Here is a 25,051-nt window from a genome sequence, read left to right on the forward strand (position 1 = left end):
GAAGTCCGCGTGGCTGCGCCAGAGTGCTGATGAGAGGCCACGTGGAGGGGGGGCCACGTGGAGGGGGCCACGTGGAGGGGGGGCCACGTGCGGGCTCACGTCAGCTTGGCTGAACTTGGTGGAGATGGGGACTGACCATCCAAGTGTGGATGGATTTCGGTCTCTGGAGTGGGGACAGCCACTTCATCAGGACCCGGTGGGGGGCACAAGTGCAGGTGACGCCCAGGCGTCCAGGTAGGGGGAGGGGGGGAGGCGGGCGGCGGGGGCTCCTGCTGTGCCTGGACAGGAAGTGGTCCAGGACTCCAGATGCTCATCGTGGGCACGGGGGTGGTGGGGGCTCGGGGGGGGGGGGCGGCGTGATGAAAGGGCCGCCCGGCCCCCCGGGGAGGACAGCTGGAGACAATGTGGTGCTCCTTGAACCCGTCCCGAGAGCCGGAGTGGCCTCTGTTTATTTGTCTTCATACTTCAACAGCCCCGGCGCATTTCTCGCTGGGAAAAATGCTGACCATTTCATGTAAAACTAAACAGCTTGGGACAGTCGCATCCCCGCTCGGTAAACAGCAGGGCTTCTAAGGTAAACTGGGGAGGGTTCTGCCTCCCCCCCTCGCTGGTGCACCCCTCCCACCGCGGCCTGTGGTCAGGCGACCTGGACAGGCGAGCGGCGGGGTCTGCCGGCGGGCCGGGCTGCCTGGCCGCGCCTCCTCCACCGGCTCATTGGGGGGATTCCTTGGCGAGGAAAGGGGACGTGGCGGACGATGGTGTATCTTTATGCACGAGCTTCCTTCTTGCCCCACGTGGCTGGCAAAGTGGGAAAGTGCTCCCCAGAGTGGAGAGGGGCCCGGATTGGATCCCAGGGAGCAAGTGTCTGTCCACAGACATCCACCCAGGGCCCGCTCGGAGCTGGTTGGTGGGTTCTGGGGGTCACTGACTTGCTGGGGAGCTTCCGGCTGCTTTGGGCCTTGCTTTTCCACATCATGGGAAACGAAGGGCGTGAGATTGTGCTCGAGGACTGCAGAACGCTTTTCCATCGAGCCCAGACATGGGGGTCCCTGGGCCCCCAGGAACACGGCTCGGCAGCCCGGCGCGGGCTGAGCCTCGGAAGTCTGCTGTCCGTTTAATCTGGCCTCGGGGCGGTGGCCGAGCCCTGGTCCGCTGCTCCCCGACTCGGCCACCGCTCCCCTCCTCTCTCTGGACTGCGGTCGCCAGCGGGAGGAGCCGCTTGGTTCCCCTGCCCCAGCCTCACGCTCCCCACTCCCCTCGCGCCCCCTCCCCAGCCACCCCTCCTTCGGCCTCCGGTCCACCATCCTGTTCGGATGACCCCCCCCTTGTCCTCCAGGCTGTGGCTGAGGTCAGTCCATGAGGAGTCCTTTCTGGGCTTCCCTCCGGTTGGACTCTGGGGGGTCTGAAAGTGGACTCGCCCGTTTCTTTGGGAACCCCCGATGGGGCTGAGCTCCAAACTGACTTAGCGCTTTGACCCCGGAGCCTACGGAGGCTCGGGTGTGGTGGAGAGATGCCAGGTGGCCAGGTACGGGGCAGAAAGCGTGATTCTCCGCGTCAGGGGGACCGCAACTAACGGGGGGGGGGGGTGGGCAGAGCTGCTCCATGCCAAGCTGCGTGGCGCTCTCCTCGCAGCGCCCCCCCCCGCCCCCCCGCTGGCTCCGGCCCCAGCTCTGGCTCTTCCGGCCTCTGCTCGAGACAGGGAGAACATGGCCTCGACTCTCAGCTCCCTGCCTGGTGGAGCATTTGTGCCAGCTCTCTACTCTCTACCTTGCCGGGCCAGGCGACTGGGTGGGGGTCCTGGGATGCTGTGTGGGGGGTGGTTTGGAGGCTCCGTGGCCCGCGGGAGGCACCGGGCGCCTGCCCCCCCTCCCCCTCGGCTGGACGCTCGGGTCTGAGAAGAGGTTGATGGACTCGGCTGCCTCTTCACCCCCCCCACCCCCCCGCCGGGCTGAAAGCTGTCACCCTGCCCGAGCCGGCCCCACCTCTGGAAAGCTTTTGACTGGGCTGGGTGGCTTGGGGAAGAAGCCCCGCTCTGTCCCAGAGCAGAGAGCTCGAACCCATAAACAGCACTTCCCCCGGCCCGCTCGCGACTTGTGCCAAGGGCTGGGTTAGAACTCTGAGGAATAAACAAGAAGTAAGTGTCTTGTGAAAGCTCTTTAAAAATACCTCGCCACCAAAGCATAGGCCCGTACCAGAGACCAAGCCGGGTACCTAAAAACGGGCACTGGCAACCCACGAGGTGCCCCTGCCAGCCCTCCTGCCGGGCCTGGTGGCCCACGAGCCCTGCCCGGACACGCCCAGGGCCGGGCTGCAGCCCCCTCGCTGCCCAGCACAGCTGGACAGGCCCCCGACGTTGCTAGTGGCCGTTAGCCAAGCCCGTCGTGGGCCTGGCCCAGCCCCTCACCCCCCACCAACCCCATGCGGCGAGAAGGGCTGGCTGGCGGGGGTGGGCTGCGCCCGAGGGCTCCCCACCCGAGGAAAGCCAGACACGAGGTGGCTGCGGGGCCCCAGGTCGCCCCTAACCTCCCGGGGACTGCTCGATGACGAATTCGCTGTACCCACCAGGCCAGTTCCCATCGCCACCGCCTGACGGCGTCAGACTCCAGCAGAGGCCCCTCTCGTGGGGTCTCTGGGACGCTTGTGTGTGGGGGGGGGAGTCTAGCGTCCTCACCCTGGGGTCCACCCGTGATGGGGCCCCTGCCACACCAGGGTGGCCTTGCCTTCTGCTGCCCGTAAGCCAGGCATGAAGCTGGTTCCAGGCCTCTCCTTCCTGCCGGATCTCCGCTTGCAGCCTTCCCCCCACGGGCCCCGGGCAGCCCCGCGCGAGGCCACCCCGCAGATGACGCTTTTTCCCAGGCAGGACACTGTCTGCGGTTATCATGCCGGCGATGATGTTGGGCTCATCCTCCGTAGTCCAGCAGAACTTGGTTCCGTGTGGCGGAGATGACAATGTAATCAAAGACCAGGATGTTGGGCGCCTGGAGCCCGTGGGTGTCCAGTGAGAGCCGCCACCGCCGTGGACCCCTGCCCGGAACAGCTGACATGCCCAGGGGCATCTATAGGCAGCATGCCCGCCCCCCGCCCGCCCGCTGCGAGCCCAGGCCAGGGGTCTGGAGATGGGTGACAGAGCCGGTTGTGCAGAGGCTCCTGGGCCACGTGGAGAGATAGGGTGACCGTCCAGGAACCCGTGGCACACACTGGCTGACCCGAGTGAGGGACCCCCAGGGCCAGTGGGAACCGGTGGGCGTGGCCGGGCGGGGCTGGGGCGGAGGTGGGCTGGGCGCCACCGCCCGTCCCCGGGAGCCGGGCGGGCCAGCCAGGTGCTGCCAGGCCGGGACCCGGAGGGAGGTGGCCGCTCGGGCCGCTCCGTCGCTGCCCGCCTCTGCCCCGGGTGCCGCCGCGCGTGGGGAGGGAACGAGAGCCCGGCGCAGCTGGCGAGTCTCTGGAGAAGGGCGGGTGAGCAAAGGGCCTGTGTGCGTGGGCACGGGGGGGGGGGGTGAGAGTCCGGGGACGGGCACAGGCCTGGGGGCGTGGGGCCCTCACTCCCAAGGTGGCCGCGCGAAGAGGGAGGGACACCGGAAGGAGAGAGGGCACGACCCGTGCACATCGGCCCAGGAAGGGAGGGAGGGACCCGACCCGGCCCTCCCTCCCCCTCCACAGCTGGGGAAGCTGGGGGACAATGGACGGGCTTCCCTGAGCAGCGCGCAGGCCGGACGGTGCCGAGGGGACTGAGCCGGCCCACTGGACGGAGGTCAGGCCGGACCGGCCAGCCGGAGGACCCGTGTCTGCCTGTGTCAACACGGAGGTCACCGGAGCGCCTCGCCCGCCCCTCCGCGGAGCCGGAGCCTCCTTCAGGGGCCTCCCCGGAGGTAATCACAGCCAGCTGACACCCCCGAGCCTCTCCCCGACCCGCGGTGCTCCCCCCTGCCCCCCCCCGCGGCGTCCAGGGCTTGTTTGTTTGCTTTGCCTCTTCCCTCCTCCGCGCCTCCATTCCCATCCTCATCAAAAGAGATCTTGAAATACTCCAGGGCCTCCCACAGAGGTGCGGCCAGGATCCCCGCGCAGCTGGGCCCGGCCGCCCCACCCCGCCCCGCCGTCCACGGGCCCTCCACCCCACCCCCCCACCGGCCACGGCCACCTCCACCCCGCCCCGCCGGCCACGGGCCCTCCACCCCACCCCCCCGCCGGCCACGGCCACCTCCACCCCGCCCCGCCGGCCACGGGCCCTCCACCCCACCCCCCCGCCGGCCACGGGCCCTCCACCCCGCCCCGCCGGCCACCGGCCCTCCGCCCCACCCCCCCGCCGGCCACGGCCACCTCCACCCTGCCCTGCCGGCCACGGGCCATCCACCCCCCCCCCCCGCTGGCCACGGCCCTCCACCCTGCCCTGCCGGCCACGGGCCCTCCACCCTGCCCTGCCGGCCACGGGCCCTCCACCCCCCCCGCCGGCCACGGGCCCTGTGAACGTGGACAGGGCGGGGCGGGGCGGCATGGCTACAGCCCGTGCTGTAGGAGCTGGGAACGTCCACAGCGGGGCTCCCACGGCGGGGCTCCCACGGCGGGGCTCCCACGGCGGAGCCTGCGTTCCCTGGGCCTCCAGCCCTGCTGAAGGACAGCTGGTGTCACGGGGTGGGGTGGGTGACCTGCACCAGGCACCCACCAATCCCAGACCTTCCCTCACCCCGGCCACCCCCGGAACACTGTCCCCGCGTGCGGTAAGGCCCCCACGGGCTGGTGCTCACACGCAGGGCCCGCGCGGACCGGTCCATCCGCTGCACACGCAGTGAGAAGGGCACCCGCGCCGCGGTCACAGAGCCACCGCTGGCAGGGCCCGTGATCTTGTCCTCCAGCCCCCCCCCCTCCACAGGCCAGCCGCATGCGCACTGTGTCCCCCCAGACAAGGCCAGGGCGCCGCCCCCCTCCGCCCAGGTCTGACCTCGGGCCCGCCCCCCCTGCCCCTGGGCGGCTTCAGCAGCACACCGCCGGAGTCGGCTGCTCCCTTGGCTGGCGCGCGGGGCTGCACCCGTCCCGGTCCGGGTGGGCGTCGAGCCTGGGTCCCCGGCTTGTGGGGCCGCCGCATGCAGGTTCCGGCCCACGGACACCGGGACATTCGGATCAGAGGAGGGAGCGTAGAGGCCCTGAGACGGAGATGCGGCCGTTGAATGGGAGCCGAGGGGCACCCCAGGACCGGGTGCCTGTCGATGGCCCTTCCAGAGGCTTCCGGCAGGGAGCTGGCCGACGGGCGGCCTGCAGGGAAGCGTGACTCGGGCTGGTAACGCCACGGCGGAAGCAGAGAGGCCGGTGGAGAGGCGGGGGCAGGGATGTCGGCCTGGGCGAAGGTGGTTGGCCGGCCACCCAGAAGGAGAGGTTCGGGAAGTGGCCTTGAACTTGGAGCTGGCAGGGGGCAGCGGCTGGACGCGTGGGGTGGTACCGGGACGGCCGGCCCGTGTCCAGGCCAAGTCACTGGGGCTGTGCAGCCATTTGCTCGCGGGAGGCGGCTGAAGGCGGACCCAGGCTGGGTTCTGCGCTGTGCTGCTGCCCTTCCACGGGAGGTCAAGTTAGGCGTCAGCCCGGGCCGGGTAGATGCAGGGACAGGCACCGCACCGGCAGATAAGCAGCCAGTGAGGCCGCAGGAGCCCGGGGTCTCCCGGGAGGGGCGTGGGGGAGAACACGGAGCCCCACGGGAAGCTGGGCCCCACCGCCTTCACCCCGCCCCTGCACCCCGCTGGCGTCTGTCGGTGCTTGCAGTGAGGCGGATGAGGGTCCGGTCGCTGGAATAGATAAAGGACTCTGAGAGCTCCAGACAGAGGAAGAGCGGGCCAGGGGTGTGGGCAGACATTTCCACAGGGAAACTAGCCGCAGGAGAAGATCCACCATGTTCTTCGCGGCCGGGGCGGTGCACATCCAAGCCACGGTGGGAGATTACTCCACGACCTCTGGGCTGGCCGCGGAAACAGGACAGGAATCGGCCGGTGCAGGGGAAGATGGGTATGGATGCGGAGGTCCGGGGGCCAGTGCCTGGCTGGTGGGACCGCGCAGGGGTGAGGCCCCTAACCTGGCAGGCGGACAGTTACAGTATGGCGTACCAACGCCGCTCCTGTGGATACTCGCAGCTCTGTTCGCCCCTAAGCGGGCCGGCGAATGGCCGACAGAGTGTGATCGCATGCGCCCGCCCGACATGGCGCAGGGTTTCTGGAGCTGGTGGGCACCGGGCACTGTGTGCTCATTGCCGTAACCCCAGCACCTCGGGGTTGTCACAGAGAAGCAAGCCCAGGCCAAGGCTGCGCATCCTGTACCCCATTTGGTGTGGCTGGCGGAAGAGCGCCCGGGCCCACGGGTAGTGGTTACGGGAGTGACACCCCGAGACTGTCCGAAGGAGGTGTGGTCAGCAGGCTGAGCTGGGCAGCAGTGCCCCCACCACCCCCCCCCCCGTCTGTGGAGTGAGGATCTGGGGAGCAGCTGCAGCGGAGCCCAGCCCCTCCCGGGCGGGCTCGGGGGTCGGCATGTGAAAACTGACCCCCACCCGTACCTTTCCTTCCATTGCTGAGCTCAGACCCCGGCCTGCCGGAGCATCAAGCCCCAGCACAGGCCTCAGTCAGTTGATGCCCAGAGCAGGACCCGCACAGAGCCCCCAGAGCCTGCCATGCCAGGGCTCCTGACGGCTCTGGAAAGTTCTGGATCTGGCAGAGCTCAGGCCCCAGGCTCTAAGACCCATGTGTATTTTACCCTAAATCAAATCCATCTGGTTCTTATTTATTTACACTTAACTCATCAAATGCAATTTTGCAAGAGCCACTCGATAGCCAAGAGGCTTTTCTGCCTCGGCCGTCCTTCCGAGGGGCGTGCAGGACGCTGGGCCCGTCTTGGGACCAGGGGGCAGCTCCCCGTGGCGGAGTCAGGCTGAGCCTCTGCCCCGGCTCCCACCCCCTGAGAGCGAAGACACGGGGCCGGCGCGAGGCCCGACACCCAGGGGGCTCCCTCCAGCCGCAGAAGTACGGGTGGGGTCCGCGCAGAACACAACATCTCTGTTTCAAATCACGAAATGTTCATGGGAAACAAAGCAGCCAAAGCTGGATCCAGAAGTCTTTTTTTTTTTTTTTAGTTATAAATAACTGCAAACCTGGGTTTTCAGCCCAAAGGAGGACAAACAGGCAGCTATGAATAAAAACAAACATTAGCACCTTGGGGCCGAAAGGCAGAGACCTCAGGAGCAAACCACAGACAGCCCTGGCTGCAGAGGCCGGGCCTTCCCAAAGATCCTCAGCCTGCTGTCTGCCGGCGTGACCTCCGGAGACTCTCCCTGCAGGGAACCAGCCGCGTGCGCCGCAGCCGGCGGGGCCGGGCCCCGGCACGACCCTCTGGGGCTGGCAGACGCGGGGCGGGCAGCCCTCGCCCAGGAGGAGGGAGCCCACGAGGGGGAGGCGGGCAGGAGCTGCGGCCAAGGGCCCCGGCCTGGCCTCAGGACCGGCCTGTGTGCCGGGGGCCGCAGCACGCAGCCCTGCGGAGGCGCTGGTAGTACGGAGTCCTCCGTGACCGCTGCCCCCCCACCCCACCCCCCGAGAGGGGCTCGGGAGAGGCTGGAAGATGGAAGACCCGCGTGCGTGGGGCCGTGCCGAGCTCCGGGCCAGGGCTGTGCTGGGGTTGGAGAGAGGAACGAGGGGTAAGGAGCAGTCAACGACCTGGGTGCCCGGCGGGAGAGAGGCCGGGGAAAGGAGCTCGGGGACCAGCTGCTCCTTGGGCCTGGGTCGCCAGGGGGGTGGGGGCCGGACACTAAGCTTGGGGAGGGCAGGGCCTCCTCTGCCCCCCAGGCGTTTAGGCTTTCCGTGGCACCCCGTCTTCTGCCCGCCCTGCCATCAGCCATTGGCTGGTGCAGACTCCAGGGGGGAGCAGGCCCCTTGTCCCCCCCCACCCCCCCGACCTCCCGCCCCTGCCTGCCTCTGCCGAGGGGTCTCCGGCCCCACCAGCCAGCGCTTGGCTTCCTCCTCTGCTCCCTCTCTGCCTGCCGCCACATGCCCGCCACCCAAAGACTCAGGGGTTTCCCTCGGGCGTGGGGACACCACTAAAGGCGCATCTGTGCACTAGAGGAGCCCCCCCCCACCCCGCCACTTTGCACACCTTGCTGGGCAGGGCCGCACCTCGGTTCCCTCGGTTCCCTCTGCTCCGGGCCCGCTGTAAGGCCGTCCTCCAGAGTCGGCTTTGTCGCTCCGTCGCGTGGTGATACAGAAAGACGGGCCCGCACCAGATAGCAGAGGAGGGGCCGCTGGCGAGTGCCGGAGGAGGTGAACGCAAGCCCCAAGCCGCGGCCCGCCGGAAGCGGGCCCGTGGTACCCCACCTGCGCCCCGCTCGCTCACCTCGGGCGGCGGGAGCCCGCCGTGGTTCCACGGGTGGACAGGAAAGAGCCTGCTCGTCTCCCCGCGCTCCAGAGCCACTTCTGGGCGGACCGCCTGCCACCCTTGACCCTCCGGGCTCTTCCCCAATGCAGGCCCGGCCCGGCTCACGAGCCTGATGCCGGGAGCCGCGGAGGAACCTCTCGGGACTGGGCGTGCACGGTGGGGGGCCACAGCGAGCATCCTGGGCCCCCCCCCCCACTTCTCAGGGAGCGCTTTGCCATGGTGCCTTGCCGGGTGAACCCATCATTGCTGGGTTTGTAGACAGTCATTTCCCTGCCCCCCCCCCCCCCCCGCCTGCTGCCCCGCTGGTTGCTCCCCGTGGCGGAGTCAAGCTGAGCCGGTGAAAGGAGGCACGAGTGGGGTCTCGGCTTCCCGTGAAGCCTGCACAGCGGGGGAAGGCTGGTGTTTGGAGCCGGTGGCGGGGGTGCACCCCCTCCTCCGGCCTGCTTAATCTCGGGCTTTATCATTGGGGAGTGAGGGAAAGAAATGTTTACATGGCCTTGCATTTGTTTCAAATTATTCATCGGTGTTGGCGAGCCATTGTTCCCCGCTAGTGTAAACAGCTCTGTCCCCGGGCCGAGCAGCGGGGCTGTCAGCTGCCCCGTGGTTCTCCGCCCTGGGTGAGGTACGAGGCTGGGCCAGGCCTGTGGGCCGTCACACATGGGTGGCACTGGTGAAAGCAGCATTTCTGCCCCGGGAAGCGGGCGTTCCGGGGGTTTCTGGCTGTTTTGTCTGTCCTACAATGGAGCAGGAGAGGCCCCGGCCCAGGCCCAGAGCGGAGTGTCAGCCTCGGGGAGAGAGAGAGGCCGCCGCGGAGGGCAGGGCCTGGGAGCGGCCGCCGGGTCAGGTGTGTGCCGGGACCTGGGCACGGGTGCCTCTCGGGTCCTGCTGGGCCAGAGATGAGACTAACCCTGGGGAAACTGAGTCACTGTGCGGGCGTTCAGGAACAGGCCACACACCTGGGGCCGGGGATGTTCATGGCATTCGTCTGAGCTTCCTTCTGGCACGGCCAGGAGCCCCGGGGCCAGGCCTAGGGTGTCAGCCCTGCTTTGCCCGGCCCTCTGTGACTTTGCTCGGGCTGCCCCCCCACCCCACCCCCGACCGCCAGCCAGCCCCCCTGAGATGCAGCCTGCGGTGAGCTCGCGGGCCCGCCGGCTCGCGGTGCGGAGGACGGGGGGGGAACCCGGCAGCCTGGGCCGGAGGAGCGCGGCGGGGCGGGGAGGGGCACAGCCACTGGCGGTACCGCGGGGTGGCGGTGGAGGAAGGCCGCCCGCGTCCTGGCATCCCAGGTGGGCTGGGCTCCCGTCCGCGAGAGCCACCTCTCCGTGGGACGCGTCGCGGCGGGCGGCTTCCGGAGTTCAGAGCTCTGCCTCCCCGCTCCCACTGCCACCCGGCTGACATTTGAGCTCGCCAGAGCGCCACGGCGCGCCTCGCCGCGGGCCTCAAAGGCAGCCGCGGCCCCCGGCCGGGAACGCGGTCTGCTGTCCCTGAGCCTAAATAGGAGCCAGCTGACCGCCGCGCCGGGGCCGGCAGGGCACGGGCCCACCCCGCCCGCCTCTCTACCGCTCCACATCCTTTTAGTCCCCAGAAGAAGAGAGGGCCGCGTTCAAAAGAACTGGACGGAATGTCTCAGTGCCGAAGCGCGCGCGCGCGCGTGCGTGTGCGTGCAACACGGAGGGGCAGGGATTGGCTGGAAGCAGCCGGTAGCTCACGTCGCCTTTGTGGTTTTATATATTTGCCTATTAAAATGACAATACAGCCATGGAACATTAAGGTTTAAGAAGCCTTCTTTCATTAAACAAACCGACGGAGTAGGGGGTTATGACTTCGGTAATTGAAACATGCTGTTCCGTTCAGGACCAGAACTCCATAAAGACTCTTTTCAGCCAGCCGCTCCCCTTTGTGCCAGCAGCCTCTGGTCAGAAGTGAGCGTCGGCCCCGAGGCCCGTCCCTCCCAGGGAGTGGGAAAGACCTCTTGGCAGCCTTCCCCGGCTGTCCTGGCAGCCAGAGGTCAGGGCCCTTTCAATTCCTCCCCGCCTCTGGGCTTTTGAAATCCATCCGCGGGGCGGCCCGCCTGGGCACCCGGCCTCCCCCTGGCTCCGGCGCTCCTGGGGCTCGCTGTGAACTTGAGGAAGGAGGGAAGGCTGGACCGTGGTTGGCAAGGCTGTGTGGGGTGTGGGGGAGGATGGGGAGGTAGGAGGGGGCAGGCGGCGCTGTGTTTCTGGGGGAAGGGGTCCAGGTGTGGGAGTCAGCCTCCCAGGTTTGATGTCTGCCTCTGCCACGCAGTGCAGGTGGGACATTGACCAGTGGCTTGGTGTCTCTGGCCCGCAGACTCCCCATCTAAAGATGGCTCTGGCAGGGTCGGGGAAAGGACTGAGGAAGTGAGGATAGGTGAGATGCTTCCAGCCCTAGACCTAGACCCAGGGTACTAACACAGAGTACCGCAGCGAGGTACCACCATGACGTAGACCATGGGTACTAACACGGAGTTCCACTGCGCAGTACCACCGTGGCCTACACCCGGGCACCAACACGGAGTTCCACTACGCAGTCCCGCTCTGGCGTAGGCTGTGGGCCCTGCCAACCGGAGTGCCGCCATGTTGTACGTCCCTCAAGCCTCCAGTGCCCTCTGGAGAAGTCACGGGCTCCCAGCGTGACTCCCCGTCTCCTTTCCTCCCCTCCCCGCAGACGTGGACGAGTGTCAGGACAACAATGGCGGCTGCCAGCAGATCTGTGTGAACGCCATGGGCAGCTACGAGTGCCAGTGCCACAGCGGCTTCTTCCTCAGTGACAATCAGCACACCTGCATTCACCGCTCCAACGGTGAGTACCCAGGCTCGCGCTCCACCCCTCCCCCGCCCCCCCCTCCACCCCCCCCCCGCGGACGCGCCGGGCCAGGGACTTGGGGACGGCCTGAGTGGCTGTTTGGTGCTGCTGGCATTGGGCCCCCCTGGAAATGCGTCCAGCTCCTCCCCTCCGCCAGCCACCCCGGGGCTTGTGTGGTCTCTCTGGCGAGTGTGGGGAAGAAGCAGGCTGCCACCTCCCTTTCTGCCCTGGGGCCTGGCAGTGGCCAGGAAGGGTGGGACCTCCCGGGCCAGCTCAGAGTCCTTTGCTTGGGAGCCTGCTGCCCCCTGGAGGCCAGGTAGGATGGCAGGCCTCCCCGGGGAGGAGAAGAGGGACCACACCGGCTCCCGAGCTGCGGCTGGGTGCCTTGGGGCAGACCCAGGCTGCAGGGCACCTGGCTACCAGCCACGCCCAGCAGATGAAGGCCAGGGTGTCGGGGCATGATGGCCGGGTCCTACAGTCTGGGCTGATGGGAGCAAAGTGGTCCCCTGGGGCTGGCCACCCGACTTCTTGCTCCACGGGACACGAAGGTCGAGCTGCCGGCACCCAGATGCCCGCATGCCGGTGGCTCGTTTTGCTCCTTGTAAGCCTCCCGGTTGTGGTTCCCTGGAGTAGAGCAGCCCAGGGTGGAGTCGGATGACACCGAGGGGGGACCGGGAGCCCCGCCGGGCCCCAAGGATCAGGTCCATGGCGCAGAGGTAGCCCTGCGGCTGGGCACTCGGCTTCGCCTGGGAGGGGCTTGCCAGGGCCGAGGAGCTCAGGCCGGACGCCCGGGCCGCTCTCCAGCCTGGGCGCGAGCACCGTTCCCCTGAGGTGGGCTCGTGGACTCGTCTGGGGGGGGGTGGAGGGCGGGGGAGGGCGGGCGGCCTCCCAGCGTGGTCACCTCCCGGTGTGGACGGGGCTGAGGAGGCTGCCGAGCTTGGCGTTGGCCGCAGGGGCAGGGCAGGGCGCGGGGAGGGTGACAGGCTCCTGCCAGGGCCCAGGCCTCAGCACCAGCGCAGACCGCTTCCTCCGGCCCGGAGCCCCGTCCGTGGACTAGGGACGCCGAGCCGGGCGGGGCGTCCACGCGGCCTGTGCTCAGGCTAAAGGCCTCTACGAGGATCGCTGCGCACAGTCTGTGGTTGCGACGGGTGCGCGCCGTGACCGTCCTCCATGATGAGGCTGTTAATGGCTGGCATCAAGAGCCTGTCCGTCGCGCGGGGGCTGAGCGGATGACGTGGCTCCTGTGGGTGGACCCAGCGTCCTTTGGCAATTTGGTTTCTCATCTGAATAGAAGGAAACACCCAGAACGGTTCTGAGTCAGTGCATGTGAGGGGTCAGCGAGGGCTGGGCCGGGCCTGAGGCTCAGCCCTGCCGAGTGCCCCACGAACCCTGGCCCCAGAGGCGTGCACCTGGCCCGGGCTGGGGTTGGGGAGCTGGGTTCTTGGCCCCAGCTCTATGTGCGGCCTCCACGGTTACTCCGACCTCCTGAGGGCCTGCGACCGTCAAAAGGACCCGGTCACCCAGCCTGAGCCGGGAGAGCTCTGTCCATTCCGCCGAGCACAGGGCCCGCCCCGTGGGCAGCGACAGGGAGCTTCTTCGGGTCTTTGGAACAGGCCCGGGCTGCTCGCTGCCCCTGACGGGGTGGGCGGGGACTCGGAGCGGTGGGGAAGTGGCCAGTTCCTCGGCCGAGCGCTTCCCCACGTGGCCCACGTTTGCCTCACGCTCAGCTCTTGGCCCAGCAGGCTCCGAGCTCTCCTCCGGCACTCGGCCCCCGGAGCCCGTCCCGGCCTAACCCCAGCTCCAGCCCCTGCTGCACCGACCGCCCGGCCACCCAGAGGCCTCGGCCCCTTCAGGCTCGCCCCCTCTCCCGTAGGTGCTCTCTCTCTGTCCTTGACGAAGGGCAAGTTGGTGCTCCAAGGAGGTACGGCCTTGGGGTGAGCTCGGTGGCGCCTCTGGCCCGCCTCGGCTGGATGTGGGGTCTCTGAAGGCCTGGCTCTGTCGGCAGCGGGGCCCGGTCAGAGGTAGCCACGCCACCCAGGGGCATCAAGAGCTGACCCGGGAGCTCCTCGCAGGCCGGCTCACAGGCTGCGATTGTCATAGCGAGAATCTTCCCATTTGAACGTCATTCACAAGGAGCTGCAGCAACCTTAAAGCCAGGTCCCACGGCGCCCTTCGCCCCGTGTCCCCCCGGCGGGGTCCCCCAGTCCGCGTCCCCAGACGGTGACATCAGACAGGGAGTTGGCCTGGATGCGGTTCGTACCCGTGGGTCTGCGACACGTCACTCCCTGCAGTTTCCACTTATCAACCACCACGATGAAGACGTCGTGTTTGCACGGTAACGGGACACTCCGCCGGGCACTCTGATGACCGCTCGAACGAGAACTCTGCCATCTGATGCCCAAACCCCTAGACTTTCCAGGGCGAAAGAAAGGAGACACTGTGGTAATGCCAGGGCGTTGGGGAGACGCTGGACCACCCCTGGTGAGCAGAGCCTAAGAGGATTGCCTCTCAAGTAGCGCCTTACACCGTGCGGGGCTCTGAGGTCACTAGTGTCTGTGTGAAGCCCGAGGCTGCGGTGCCCAGCTCCGGGCAGGACTCGGGGGCCGGAAGTCAGGACCGCCGTGAGGAACGGGGCCAGGGGTTCCCGAAAGGAGCCTCCGAGAGCAGGTGGCAAGCGTCCTGACCTGAAGGCCGCCGGCCTTGGAGAGTGACCCCAAGGAGGGCTGGGGGGGGGGGGACCAGCCAGGCTAGGGGCGCTGCGCCGTCTCCAGTCACCTTTCCGAAAGTGTGTCGGGAACAGGGAGGTCTCGGGCCTCGAGCACCATCCGAGACTGCTGCGTGTGCCCAGCGTGCAAGGAGGGGCCCCCCCCAGGGCACCCCGACTGCGGCTCATTCCGTCCACGCGTGGTCTCCCACGTGTGTCCTCCTAACGGGCATCCACGCTGTCCCCATGTGGCCCTATGCCGGGGTCTGTGCTTGGCTCGCGCGCCTGCTTCGGATGTGGTTCCAACCCAGACAAGACAGTGAGTCTGCGGCTCCAGCGCCTCCTCCCTTCCCACCCTGCAGCTCTGGGCCCGCAGCTCCTCAGCCAGCCAGCCTGGCACCTCACTGTGGCCAGCAGGGCCTTCGGCGTTGCAGATTTCTGATCGGTCGGGAGAGTTTTCCTCCGGCCTGCGGGGAAGTGTGGCCCCAAGAGTCTGAATCACCCCCAGAGCAGGCAGAAGGGCGAGGGGCGCGAAACTGCTTAGGAACTTGTACTTGGAACGTGAAGGGGCAGGCGAGGAACGTGGCTTAGCGGGAGAGCGTTTGCTTGCCTAGCGTGCACAAAGCCCTGCGTTCGATTCCCCAGTGCCACATACACAGAAAAAGCCGGAAGTGGCGCTGTGGCTCAGACTGGTAGAGGGCTAGCCTCGAACAAAGGCGTCCAGGAATCGTTCTTAGGCCCTGAGACCATCAAAAGGGACGGGAGGGAGAGAGGGGAGGGAGGGAGGGAGGGAGGGAGGGCACTGATGAGTCCTGAGTGGGAGTGGGCCCGTTGTGAGAGCCCACTCGCCGTGGGCAGCACAGGGAAATGAAGCAGGTGCCAGGCACGGCACCGACAGCCCTGGGTCTGGCGTGCACACAGGCATGGCGTGCGTGCAGAGCAGGCTGGCTGGCTGGGGGGCAGGGGAGGGGGGTTGGGGGGGGTAGGTGACGGGAGGGCTGGATGGAGTGGGCCGGGCTGGGACAAGGTGATGTAGGGTGGGTGGCCGCCAGGACTTGAAGGGGAGAAGATGGGGGCGGCTGACCTTTGGGAGCGCCCCGTCGACCCCCCCCCCCCCCCCGCCCCGGTTTACACTTCAGACTGCGCTGTTACCCCTGTCGCATGGGTGCGGAATATTTCTGGGTGTCTCTGGACAAGGCAGGGCCTTGTTGCCTCTACAGCATGGAAACCTGGGGGTCAGAGAGAGGCCGGCGTCGGTTTCTCCTCGGCCCGTTTGTCGTGCTGGGGATCGAACCCAGAACCTGGCGTGTGCCAGACGAGGCTGCGTGTTTCGCGCCCAGACCCCGTCTCCTGCGGGGCTGGCTGGTCTCTGGGCCCTGCGGGGCGTCTGGGCTGATGAGTGAGGCGGGAGACACTCAGGAGCCGGGGCCTCGGCAGAGCCCAGGATTCCCCCGCCGGGTGCTTCAGTGACCTCGTGCTCCTCCATCCGAGGCTCTGCTTTTAGGCCAGGGCACACCCTCCCCGAGCTGAGAGGCGAGCGCTGCCCAGGGGGCCGCTCCCCCTCTTCCTTCTGCTGCCCAGGGGCTCCATTTCAGCAGAGTACGGAGTGGACAGGCTCACGCTGGGCTGCATACTAACCGAGCACGGCCCCGGCCCTGGGCTCGCTCCCGAGGGCTTGAGCGTCGGTCCTGCAGGGTGTCTACCTGAGTCCATGTCAGAATGGCCCAGGAGGCCAAGGCCACCCTGCCTCTGGGAATACGCCCCCCCCCCCCCCCGGCCGAGCCCACTGCCCTGCCAGGCCCGGCAAGGCCTCTGGCGGGGTTTTGAGGTGCAGGCCCCGTGGGTTTGGGTCAGGACGAGGTTCAGTGGTTCTCCCCGCGGGAGCAGCGTGTCGGGCCGGCTAGCACGCCGACCCCTGCCCCCGCCTCCCTCTGCCTACTCTCCTCGGCTGCCCCGATCCCCCTCCTCACTTTGCCTTCCGCTCGGCCTCTCCCGCCCTTGGCCCTGCAGGCCGGGCAGGCCCCGCTCCTCCCACCGCCCGCGGCCCGCTCTGCTTTCCACCCAGATCACCGGGAGGCTTCCGGCCCCACGCAGGGTTTCGGGACGCACCCCGTTCTCCTCAAGGGGGAGACGTGGCCTCCTCCGCCGCCGGGGCACGAGGTGATGCTTCCAGATTAGACCTTTCACGTTTCTGATGACGAACCCAGCTCTTTCTCCTTTTCCATCTCCTTCCAACCCTGGTAGCCAGCCCAAAGACAGAGACCCCCCCCCCGGTACCCCCCGAACCCCGCGGTGAGCGCACCTGACCCTCCAGCGGCTGCTGGCCTTGTGGGGCTGAGCCTGGGCCCTAGGAGCGAGCACCCCTAGGGCCCGGGGAGGCTGCCCGGTTCCCCGCCTGCCACAGGGGAGATTTACGGTGCTCCTGGAGGAGGCCGGGCCTGGCCCTGTGCGGTCCGGAACGGCCCTCAAGGCCGGGACAATAAATCCTGCCTATTATTTTTTATGAGCCTCCCACCCCATAAACAACTCCTTCTGCTGGTGAGCCAGCTTCACGCACTTCTCCCGGCCCGGCCTCGAGCCGGCGGCGCCGGCGGCTCCCCGCGGCCGACTGCTCCGCGTTCGCGGCCGGATTCCCCCCCCCCCCGGGCGGCGGCGGCGGGCACCCCACACCCCCAGGCGTGGACGGCACGGGGGAGAGGCATCGCTTCAGCCCCGAAGGCCCCAGAACCAGAGACGGCAGCCCAGCCCCCAGCCCCTTCCCACGTGCACGGCGCGCACATCGAGCTTCCGTTACAGAAGCGATGGAGGAGGTGCCGAGGAGCCTGCGTGGGCTTTGAACCAGGGCTGCCCACTCCCTGGGGTCACTCAGCACCCAGTCCTAGGGCGGGAGAGGGCTCGACTGCCCCCCCCCCACTGGTATGGTGCTTAGACCTGGGCACATGGGAGTCGTGACGGCCAGAATATAATATAACCTGGCCGGTGTGGCTCTTTATCTCCTTTGGAGGATGAAAACGAAACAAAACAAAACACCAGAGGCTGAGATGCAGCAATTTCTGTCTGCAGAGAGTAGCAGAGGCAAGCTTCGAACCCGGGTCTGAGTGCACAGCTGGGTGACCAGGCAGGAGCAGCCCCGGCCCCCGGGACCCAGTGAGTCCCAGCTACCCTCGGCCTGGGCGGGCACCGTGGGCGGCCGGCCAGGCGAGGGCGGCCATCGAGGCCCAGTCCAGCGGGCCACTCTCCCGCTCCCCGGCCATGACGGTCCCCCGCCCCCTGGCCCTCTCAGCTCTGCAGCCTCTCCCCTCCAGCCCCAGCAAACTCCGTGTTGCTCTGTGTCTGGATTGCGCCCGCACTCCGCCCGCTAGGACACCCCGTCACCCCCAGAACCTTCCGCCTAGGCAGCCCCTTCTCAGGGCACCTCTCCTGATTTCCCGATGGGAGCCGTAGGGCCAAGCCTTGCCGTTTCCTTCATACCCACCTCCATCTCCCGGCATCACACCCCCCGCCCCCCGTGTCTCTTCTCCAGAACTTTCTTCCTCATGTAGGAGTCTGCTCCAAGGTGAAGACCCCTCCTCCGCCCCTCGGCCTCCTCAGACAACTCGTAATCATCCTTCAAAGTCCAGCTCCCTCCCACCGCCTGCGTCCAGCCAGCAGACCCTCATGGGCCTCCTCCTCCTCCTCCTTTTCGTTGCTGTCAGTTGCAGGGCTTGAACTCTGGGCCTGGGCACTGTCCCTAAGCTCTGCAGCTCAAGGCGAGTGCTCTACTACTTGAGCCGCCGTGCCACTTCCAGTTTTCAGTTGGACATGGGAGTCTCATGGACTGCTGGGCTGCCTTTGAACCTCGATCCTCAGCTCTCAGCCTTCTGGGTAGCTGGGATTAAAGGTGTGCCCCCCCCCCAGCCATCCTCCTCCGTTTGACTTGAACTCAGGTTTAGAGTAGCTCAGGCCTCTGCTGTTGGATGATTCCTCAACACCAGAGAAAGGCAGGAGCCTTTCCTGCTAAGCAGAGGGGAGGGAGGGAGGGAGAGAGGTGGGAAGGAGGGGGGGAAACTTGCTAAGCAGAGGGGAGGGAAGGAGGGGGACGCTCCCTTCCTGCTGGAGCTGACAGGGAGCTGGGGGCCGCCATCCGACAGAGTGCTTCCGGGCCAGGGGCTGCACGGGCGCCCACTCTTTATTTCCTGAAGTCCGTGGGGCAGCCGGGGGGCAGCCTGGACTCTGGCGGGTGCCAGGGCCTGCGGCTCAGCCCGGCCGCCCTCAGCCCCTCCTCCCGGCCCTCCTCGGGCTCCTGACCCTGTGACAGCAAGCCGCTTCCTCCTTGTCACCTTGCCTTCCGGGACTCCTGTCCCCAGCACAGGACAGCAGACGAGCGCACGGGACCTGCGCGGTGACAGGATTGAGCGGGGCTTGGGGGCTTGGCCTAGGTTTGCGAAGGGAGTCGGGTTGTGGATGCGAACTCGTGGAAGAGAGGAAGGTCCTCCGTGCTGGACAGGGCTCGGGAGGCCACGGGTCTCGTGGCCTAGGACGCCTGGGTCTGAGCACCACGGCCCACCACGTGTTCTGTGGCACTCGGGGGCAGTCGTGGGCGGGCACTGGGGAACCCTCACGTGTGGAGAGACTCTCCCCTAGCCTCCGGGGCTGTCACTTGTCAGGAAGGAGACACAGACTTGCTCCCGGGGCAGGGCAGGGCAGGGCAGGGCAGGACCCAGAGTCTGGGGAGCAATCTGGGGGTGCGCTGGGGGTGGTGCTGAACAGCCTGTCCCCCGGTGCCTTCGTTCATGAAGCCCTGGGTTCGATTCCTCAGCACCACATGCGCAGAAAAGGCCGGAAGCGGCGCTGTGGCTCAGGCGGTAGAGTGCTAGCCTTGAGCAAAAAGAAGCCAGGGACAGCACCCAGGCCCTGAGTTCGAGCCTCAGGACTGGCAAAAAAAAAAAAGTGTCTGCTGTTTATCTGAAGTCCAGACCTAACTGGACACGCCGGGCAGCCGGGGCTGGCGCGCCCCTGGGCAGGCAGGCAAGCGCGGGAGGCGTGTCCGGCTGGGGTGCCTTCTCTGGAGCGGCCTGGTCCTCCGAGGCTGGCTTGCAGTCGTGGTGACACCTAGTGACCGAGCTGGGAAACGGAGGAGGCCCGGGGGGACAGGCTCTAGGGGGCCCCAGGCCTCCACCCGGGAGACCACGGTGCCCGCCCGGGGCGCAGGCCAGCCTGTATCGGACGCCACCGTGTGCCAGTAGCTGTCACTCACCCCTGCCCCTAACTCAGCCTCCTGGTGGCAGGAGGCCGGGGAACAAGGACAACTTCTACAAGAGGTTTCACCCATCCGCTTGTACCCAGGGGGACACAGGGCTGCTCCCCCCGCTCCCCGCCACCCCGTTCCACAGCACGGCGGCGATTCCAGCAGCGGGGTCCCGGCTCAGGGCTCTCAGCCCGGCCCCGCCTGGAGGAGACGCTCGGGTCCAGTTTGCAGAACATAACTGGATTTGCAGCGATTGGATCCGATTAGATTCGACCTGGCGGGCTGCCTGGCCTGGCCTGGCCGGCACCAGGACTTTTCGGGAACCACCGCGCCGTCCTGACCGCCCTCCGGGAGGGAAGGACGGGCGCTTTCTCCGAGCCGGGCACTCGTGGCTCCCCACATCTCAAGGGAGGGAGACACTGACTGTCCGGAGCAGGTGGGGTACACCTGGGGGGTACTGCAGTCCGGCTGGGGGCTCTCGGGAGCCCGGCCAGCTGTTCACACAGGTTGAGATGGGGCTGGAGCCACAGGACAGGTGGAAGCGCTTCCAGTCTGGAGCCCGGGCTGCTCCTGGGACAGAAGGGGTTGGTACCCAGCACCTCGCTCACCTGACAGATGAGGCAGCAGGGGTACAAGGACCCAGTGGGCACCAGGCAAGCCCCCCCCCCAGCACCTGGGGCTTCCTCTGAGCCTCAGGGCAGAGAGGAGAGGCCCCTCCCCGCCCTGCCCTAAGAGCCCGCCTGTCCTTTCTTCTAGAAGGTGGGATTTTAGGGTAGCTACAGCAAGGGCCTTGGGGCCAAGTGGTGGTGGAGATGTGGCCCCCAAGGCGGGTGAGCTGCTCGGATGTTTTGGGGACTCTTCAAGTCATTGACGTGGTTGGGGGGGGGTGGCTCTTCCACCGTACACGTGTGACACAGGACTTCGTGGAGCCTCTTAACAAGTGCATCGTGAATTTTCCACACCAGACATCACAATACTGTGTTCCAGGAGCACAGACCCAGGGTGCCACGAGGCCATTTCCAGACTTCTTCCCGTGCTCCTGAAAGTCACAGGCAGCGTTCTGTCCACCCGTAGGAGGGGCTTTGTTCCTCCCTCCCTCCCCTCCCCTCCCCTGGCTCCTCTCTGCCTTCTTCAGCCGCTGTGTGCTGAGCCCCCCACCCCCACCCCGTGCCTGGCCCTGTACAGGGAGCTGGTGATAGAAAACAAAGCCCAGGTCTCGCCTACACGGTGAAGATGAAGCTCAGCTCTCTGCTCTAGTTGCCTGCAGAGGGAGGGAGGGAGGGAGGGAGGGAGGACAGGCGATCCGTCCAGTCCGGAGTCGTGGGGAGAGCTTGCCCTGGGCCCCGCTGCAGTCTTGCCCTCGGGTCAAGCCCATGACCCCACCCCCCACCCCCGTTGTGCGGCTGAGAAGGCAGCCGTCCATCAGAGGACCGGTTGTGGAGGGGGCAGGCCCGAGCCCCGCCCCTCCTCTAGCCTCACAGTCGTCTGAGGGCCCCTGCTGGCTTTCCACACCCTCATTTGGCAAACACAGCCCTTCTTGGGCACTGGCACCAGGGCCCTAGGAGTCAGCCAGGGAGCCCCAGCCAGCCCCCCGCGGGCCCCGCAGCTGGCTCGTGGGGGGTTGTTGGAAGTGGTGGTGGTGGCGGTGGTGGTGTTTTGATTGGGGGAAAGGGCCTGGGGGGGGGGGGGTGGTCCCAGTCTCCCTCCTCTTCCAGGCCCAGGCCCATGTCTGCCAGGAGCCATCCTTCCTCTTGTTCTAGAAAATAGTGTTTGGTATATATATATATGTATGTATGTTAGCATGCGATGCAGTTTTAGTTGTTAGGTTACTTCCTAGTACAGCAGCGTCGGCAGCCATAAGCGCCTACGTCAGAGCTTGAGCACTGTCCGATGGCGGTGGCCGGCCCCGCCCGTCTCCAGCTCCCACCCCTGCCCTCCGTGTGAGGCCGCTGGGACTGTGGCCGGGGGTGGGGGGCCTGGGGCGCCTGGATTAGGATGTTGAGTGCAGGGTGCGAGGGCTGAGCGAGCCCGAGTGGAGAGCCAGGCCCTCGGGGTGGGGGCAGGGGAAGTGGGGGTCCCTCTCCCCGCGGTGCTGACAGGATGGGGGCTCACATAGACTTCGAGGGTCTAGCTGACCCCCCCCCGTTATCCTCTGTCACTGAAACCCCGGGTGAGCGCTTCGCTTGCAGTCTGTGTACCCCAAGGAAAGAGCGCTGGGAAGCGAGTCCTCCGAGAGGGCGAGGCGGAGGCGATCGCGGGGCCCGGCCTTGGGGCTCCTCGGGGACCAGCTTGGGGGGGGGGGGGAGTGCTGGTTCGCAGGGCTTCTCGGAAGCCGTGAGGTTTGGGGCTGGAAATGGAAACTCTACCTCCCGTCTCGAGTTCACCTAAGCCCGAGCTCCGCACAGCCCGCAGCCTCGGCCCGGCCCGGGGCCGCTCACTGCATCGATCGGGCGGGCGCGGGGAGACTCCAGAGGCAGAGGACTGACGGAGCCCGAGAAGGACCCCGGGTTCATTGACAGGAAGCCGCAGAGGGCATCCCAGGAAGGACATGATGCCGGGGGGGAGGGGGGAGGGGGGTGGACCCCGTGAGGATTCCCTCCCCCCCCCCCCGTGTGTGCTCACCACCCACAGACTCCCCGCCCTCCCCACCCGCTCCCCAGGGGTCCCAGGGCCGTGGTGGGCAGACGGCAGCTCTTCCCTTTCATCTGCTTGTGGCCTCTTGATGGACTCGTGACCTACGACCTCTCACTTGACCCCTGACCTCATAAATTCTGGGAACTCCTCACAAATCACCGGGAAGATAAACATCAACTTGGGTCACGGGAAGGAGGTCTGGGCCGCTCGGCGGGCGGAGGAGGAGGGAAGTGTCCCGGGCCTCAGTGGACAGGCGAGGCGACCCTGACTGACGGAGGGCAGGTCCAGGCAGACACGGTGCCCCGTGGGGCGCAGACCTGGACCCCCCCCACCCCCATGGCTTGGAGTCCCGTGGCGCGGGGGAAGGGGTGCGTGTGCACGGCCCGGCTCGTGGGCCGGCCCTGCCGACCAGGTGAGCGCGCGCTCACCTCCTCTTGTCTGTCTCTCTTCCCAGAGGGGATGAACTGCATGAACAAAGACCATGGCTGCGCCCACATCTGCCGAGAGACGCCCAAAGGCGGGGTGGCCTGCGACTGTAGGCCCGGCTTTGACCTTGCCCCAAACCAGAAGGACTGCACACGTAGGTAGATGGAGACAGGTGGGACAGACATTCCCCACGGGCCTCCCGCCATTGCTGTGTGGATGGGGATGGGGGGGGCAGGGAGGGGGGGACCCCACCGGGCAGGGGATGTCTGTGAGGGGACCTGGGCTAGACTAGGGGGACGGAGGCTTAGGGTCTCCCTGCCTGGCCCCAGGAGCTAGACTGGATTGTCTGTAGGATATGGAGCCCCCTCTCGTGTGGGAATTGAGGGGGTAGGGCACCGAGCCCCAGTTCTGCCTGGAAGCCCTCAGTCATGGGAGAAAACAAAGAAGCAAAGGAGAGTGGTGCTGGAAAGTTCCATCCTGGACAGTGCCGGTCCTGTTTCCAGAATCAAAGATCAGAACCTGCAGTGAATCCTCCCCCCCCCCCCCACACACACCCTCAGAGCTGAGAACAGTGAGCCCCCAGGAAATCTGAGCGGGAGGAAACCTGTGGCCAGAGGAACCGCTTCAGAACCCGTCTGGAGGCCTCCCGGAGGGCTTAACGCCAGCCTAGCCTCTTCACGTGGGGTGGGGGCTGCACCGGGAAATGGAGGAGGACAGGGCTGGACCACCCCAGCACCCCCGGCCTGCACTTCGGAGGCGAGAGGCTGGCTGCCTGCCCGGAAGATGCGGCCTTCGCTCCTCCCCGGTCCCGGCCCACACTGGCCCACGCAAGCCCACCTTCCCCGCCCGGCCGTAGGGTCACCAGATCGCTCACGAGCCTCTTGCTGCCCCTTTCCCAGCTCAGGCTTGCTTGAAAGTCGCCAGGCCCCCTGGCACCCCCCCCCCACGGGGGCCTCCCACCCTCTCCGGCTCCACCAACTCCAACTCTGGCCCTGGGTGTGATCCAATCGCTCCCCAAGGCAGAGGTGCTTCCTTCTGCCCCCGCGGAGGCAAGGTGTGGGCCAGCCTCCCACTTGGCTTCTGGCTCTTTTCCGTGGGTCAGCAAAAGCAAGGCTAGGTGCCTCACCGAAGCAAAACCAACAGGCAGGCCTGGCTCCAGCCCCCCTCAGAGCAGAAGACCTGGCTCCCCTCTCGCTGGCCTCCGGGGCGGTGATCTAGCCGTCTCCACAAGAAAACCCGGGACAGGAACACACACACAGCAAGCACACACGCGTGCCCTGCAGTTAGAAGCCAGGTTGAAGCCAAGAGGGGTGACACACACCTGTAATCCTGTAATCAGAAGGATCTCATTACCGCCAGGTTGGCCTAGGCAAACGGTGAGATCCTGTCGCAGACAGAACCAGAGCCAAAAGGACTGGAGGCACGGACCAAGCGGTAGAGCGCCTGCCTGGAGCAAGGCGGGGAATTCAAGGGAGGAATGAAAGGAAGGGAAAGAGTGAGCGGGATGGGAAAGGGAGGGAGGGAGGGAGGGAGGGAGGGAGGGAGGGAGGACAGACTGAACTGGAGTGAGTGACAGCCGTGGTCCCGTGGGAAGGGGCTTCCTCCCGTGTGGCTCCGGAGGGTGGGTGAAAGGCGGCTGAGAGGCCTTCGCTGCCGCCCTGGAGGTGACTTGAGGGATCGGAGCCGAGGCAGACGGGCCGACGGGGCAGAGAGCAGGTGGGCCGGGCTCTGCACCGAACGCCCCGAGCCCGCAGAGCCCAGGAGCCCCCCGGGCGGCAAGGACGGAGCTCCGTCCTTCCGTCCTTCCAGAGCTGGAGGCTGTGACACGCTCACCTTCCAGTGTGGAAGGATCTGGGGCCCTGGAGTTACCCCCATCGTGTCACCCTCGGGGGCAGCCTGGAACCCCACTCCCCGGGCACGGGAGCCCAGAAGGTTCCGTGGGGCTCTTGTGAAGGGCAGAGTTCCTGAGACTTGCACTGCGGGCGAGTCATTCTGGAACATCCCGAGCCCTTCCTAGGGAGTGGCCACGCACAGCTGACCTCTGCTCCCCGTCAGCCATGCCTGTGGGTTGGCCAAGTAGGATGCGATGCGCCCGAACCCTGGGGTTTGGAACTCGGGGCCCCTCTGACCATGGTTGGTCTGAGACCTTTGCACATTGAGCTGTCATTATCAGGAACAGGAACACACACACACACACACACACACACACACACACACACACACACACACACACACACACGGCATCTCAGGCAGCAGATGTCTCCCTGGCCATTAGTCCCCAGGTGGCAGGCACCAAAAATCAGGGGTTCCAGAGGCCAACCCAGAGAGGGCCTGCATCTCCCGGCTCTCCTGTAGCCGTCTGTCACCCCATGAGGTGATAACGTAGTTTCCTTTAGATAAGTTTCCTACTTCGCGTTGGCTTTTTCCAGTTCCTGTTCCGCGGGACGGAACATCTGAGCTGGGGGGTTCTGGGCTGACGGGCCGTGGATGATTCAGGTCTTCTGCAGGCGGTGCACTGTGGACATTAACGTATCTGTCTGAGCACCCTCACCCCTGGGGGGGGCGGGGGGGCGGGGGTTGGGGATGGGCGAGGATCGATCGTAAAATGGCCAGTCCCTGGGGCCCAAGAGGACGGACACCCATTGTCTCCTCCACGTGCCCCAAGACCCAGGCAGAGGACAGAGCTCTGTGAGAACCAAGGACATGACTGTCACCTTGGCCGTGGCCACCATCTCCCCCGTCACCTGTCCAGGAGTCCGCTCCTCCTCTTAGCAGACATTTGCCCCTTGAAACGAGCAGCACTGAAGTGTCTTGCCAGCCGAGAAGGGCGAAACTGTCCCGCT

At 66.7% G+C, this 25,051-nt stretch overlaps 1 protein-coding gene across 2 annotated transcripts in view; it reads left to right on the forward strand.

Annotated features, from left to right (window-relative positions):
- Scube1 (signal peptide, CUB domain and EGF like domain containing 1) overlaps positions 1-25,051 on the forward strand; it is a 77,065-nt gene that overhangs the window by 21,901 nt on the left and 30,113 nt on the right. For both annotated transcript variants that reach the window (XM_048354183.1, XM_048354191.1), the window contains exons 4-5: positions 11,080-11,214; positions 22,237-22,362. In XM_048354183.1, the coding sequence (XP_048210140.1) occupies positions 11,080-11,214; positions 22,237-22,362 (261 nt within the window). The remainder of the gene's footprint in view (positions 1-11,079; positions 11,215-22,236; positions 22,363-25,051) is intronic.

The sequence above is a fragment of the Perognathus longimembris genome, chromosome 1 (genome assembly GCF_023159225.1).
Source record: "Perognathus longimembris pacificus isolate PPM17 chromosome 1, ASM2315922v1, whole genome shotgun sequence".
Lineage (NCBI taxonomy): Eukaryota > Metazoa > Chordata > Mammalia > Rodentia > Heteromyidae > Perognathus > Perognathus longimembris.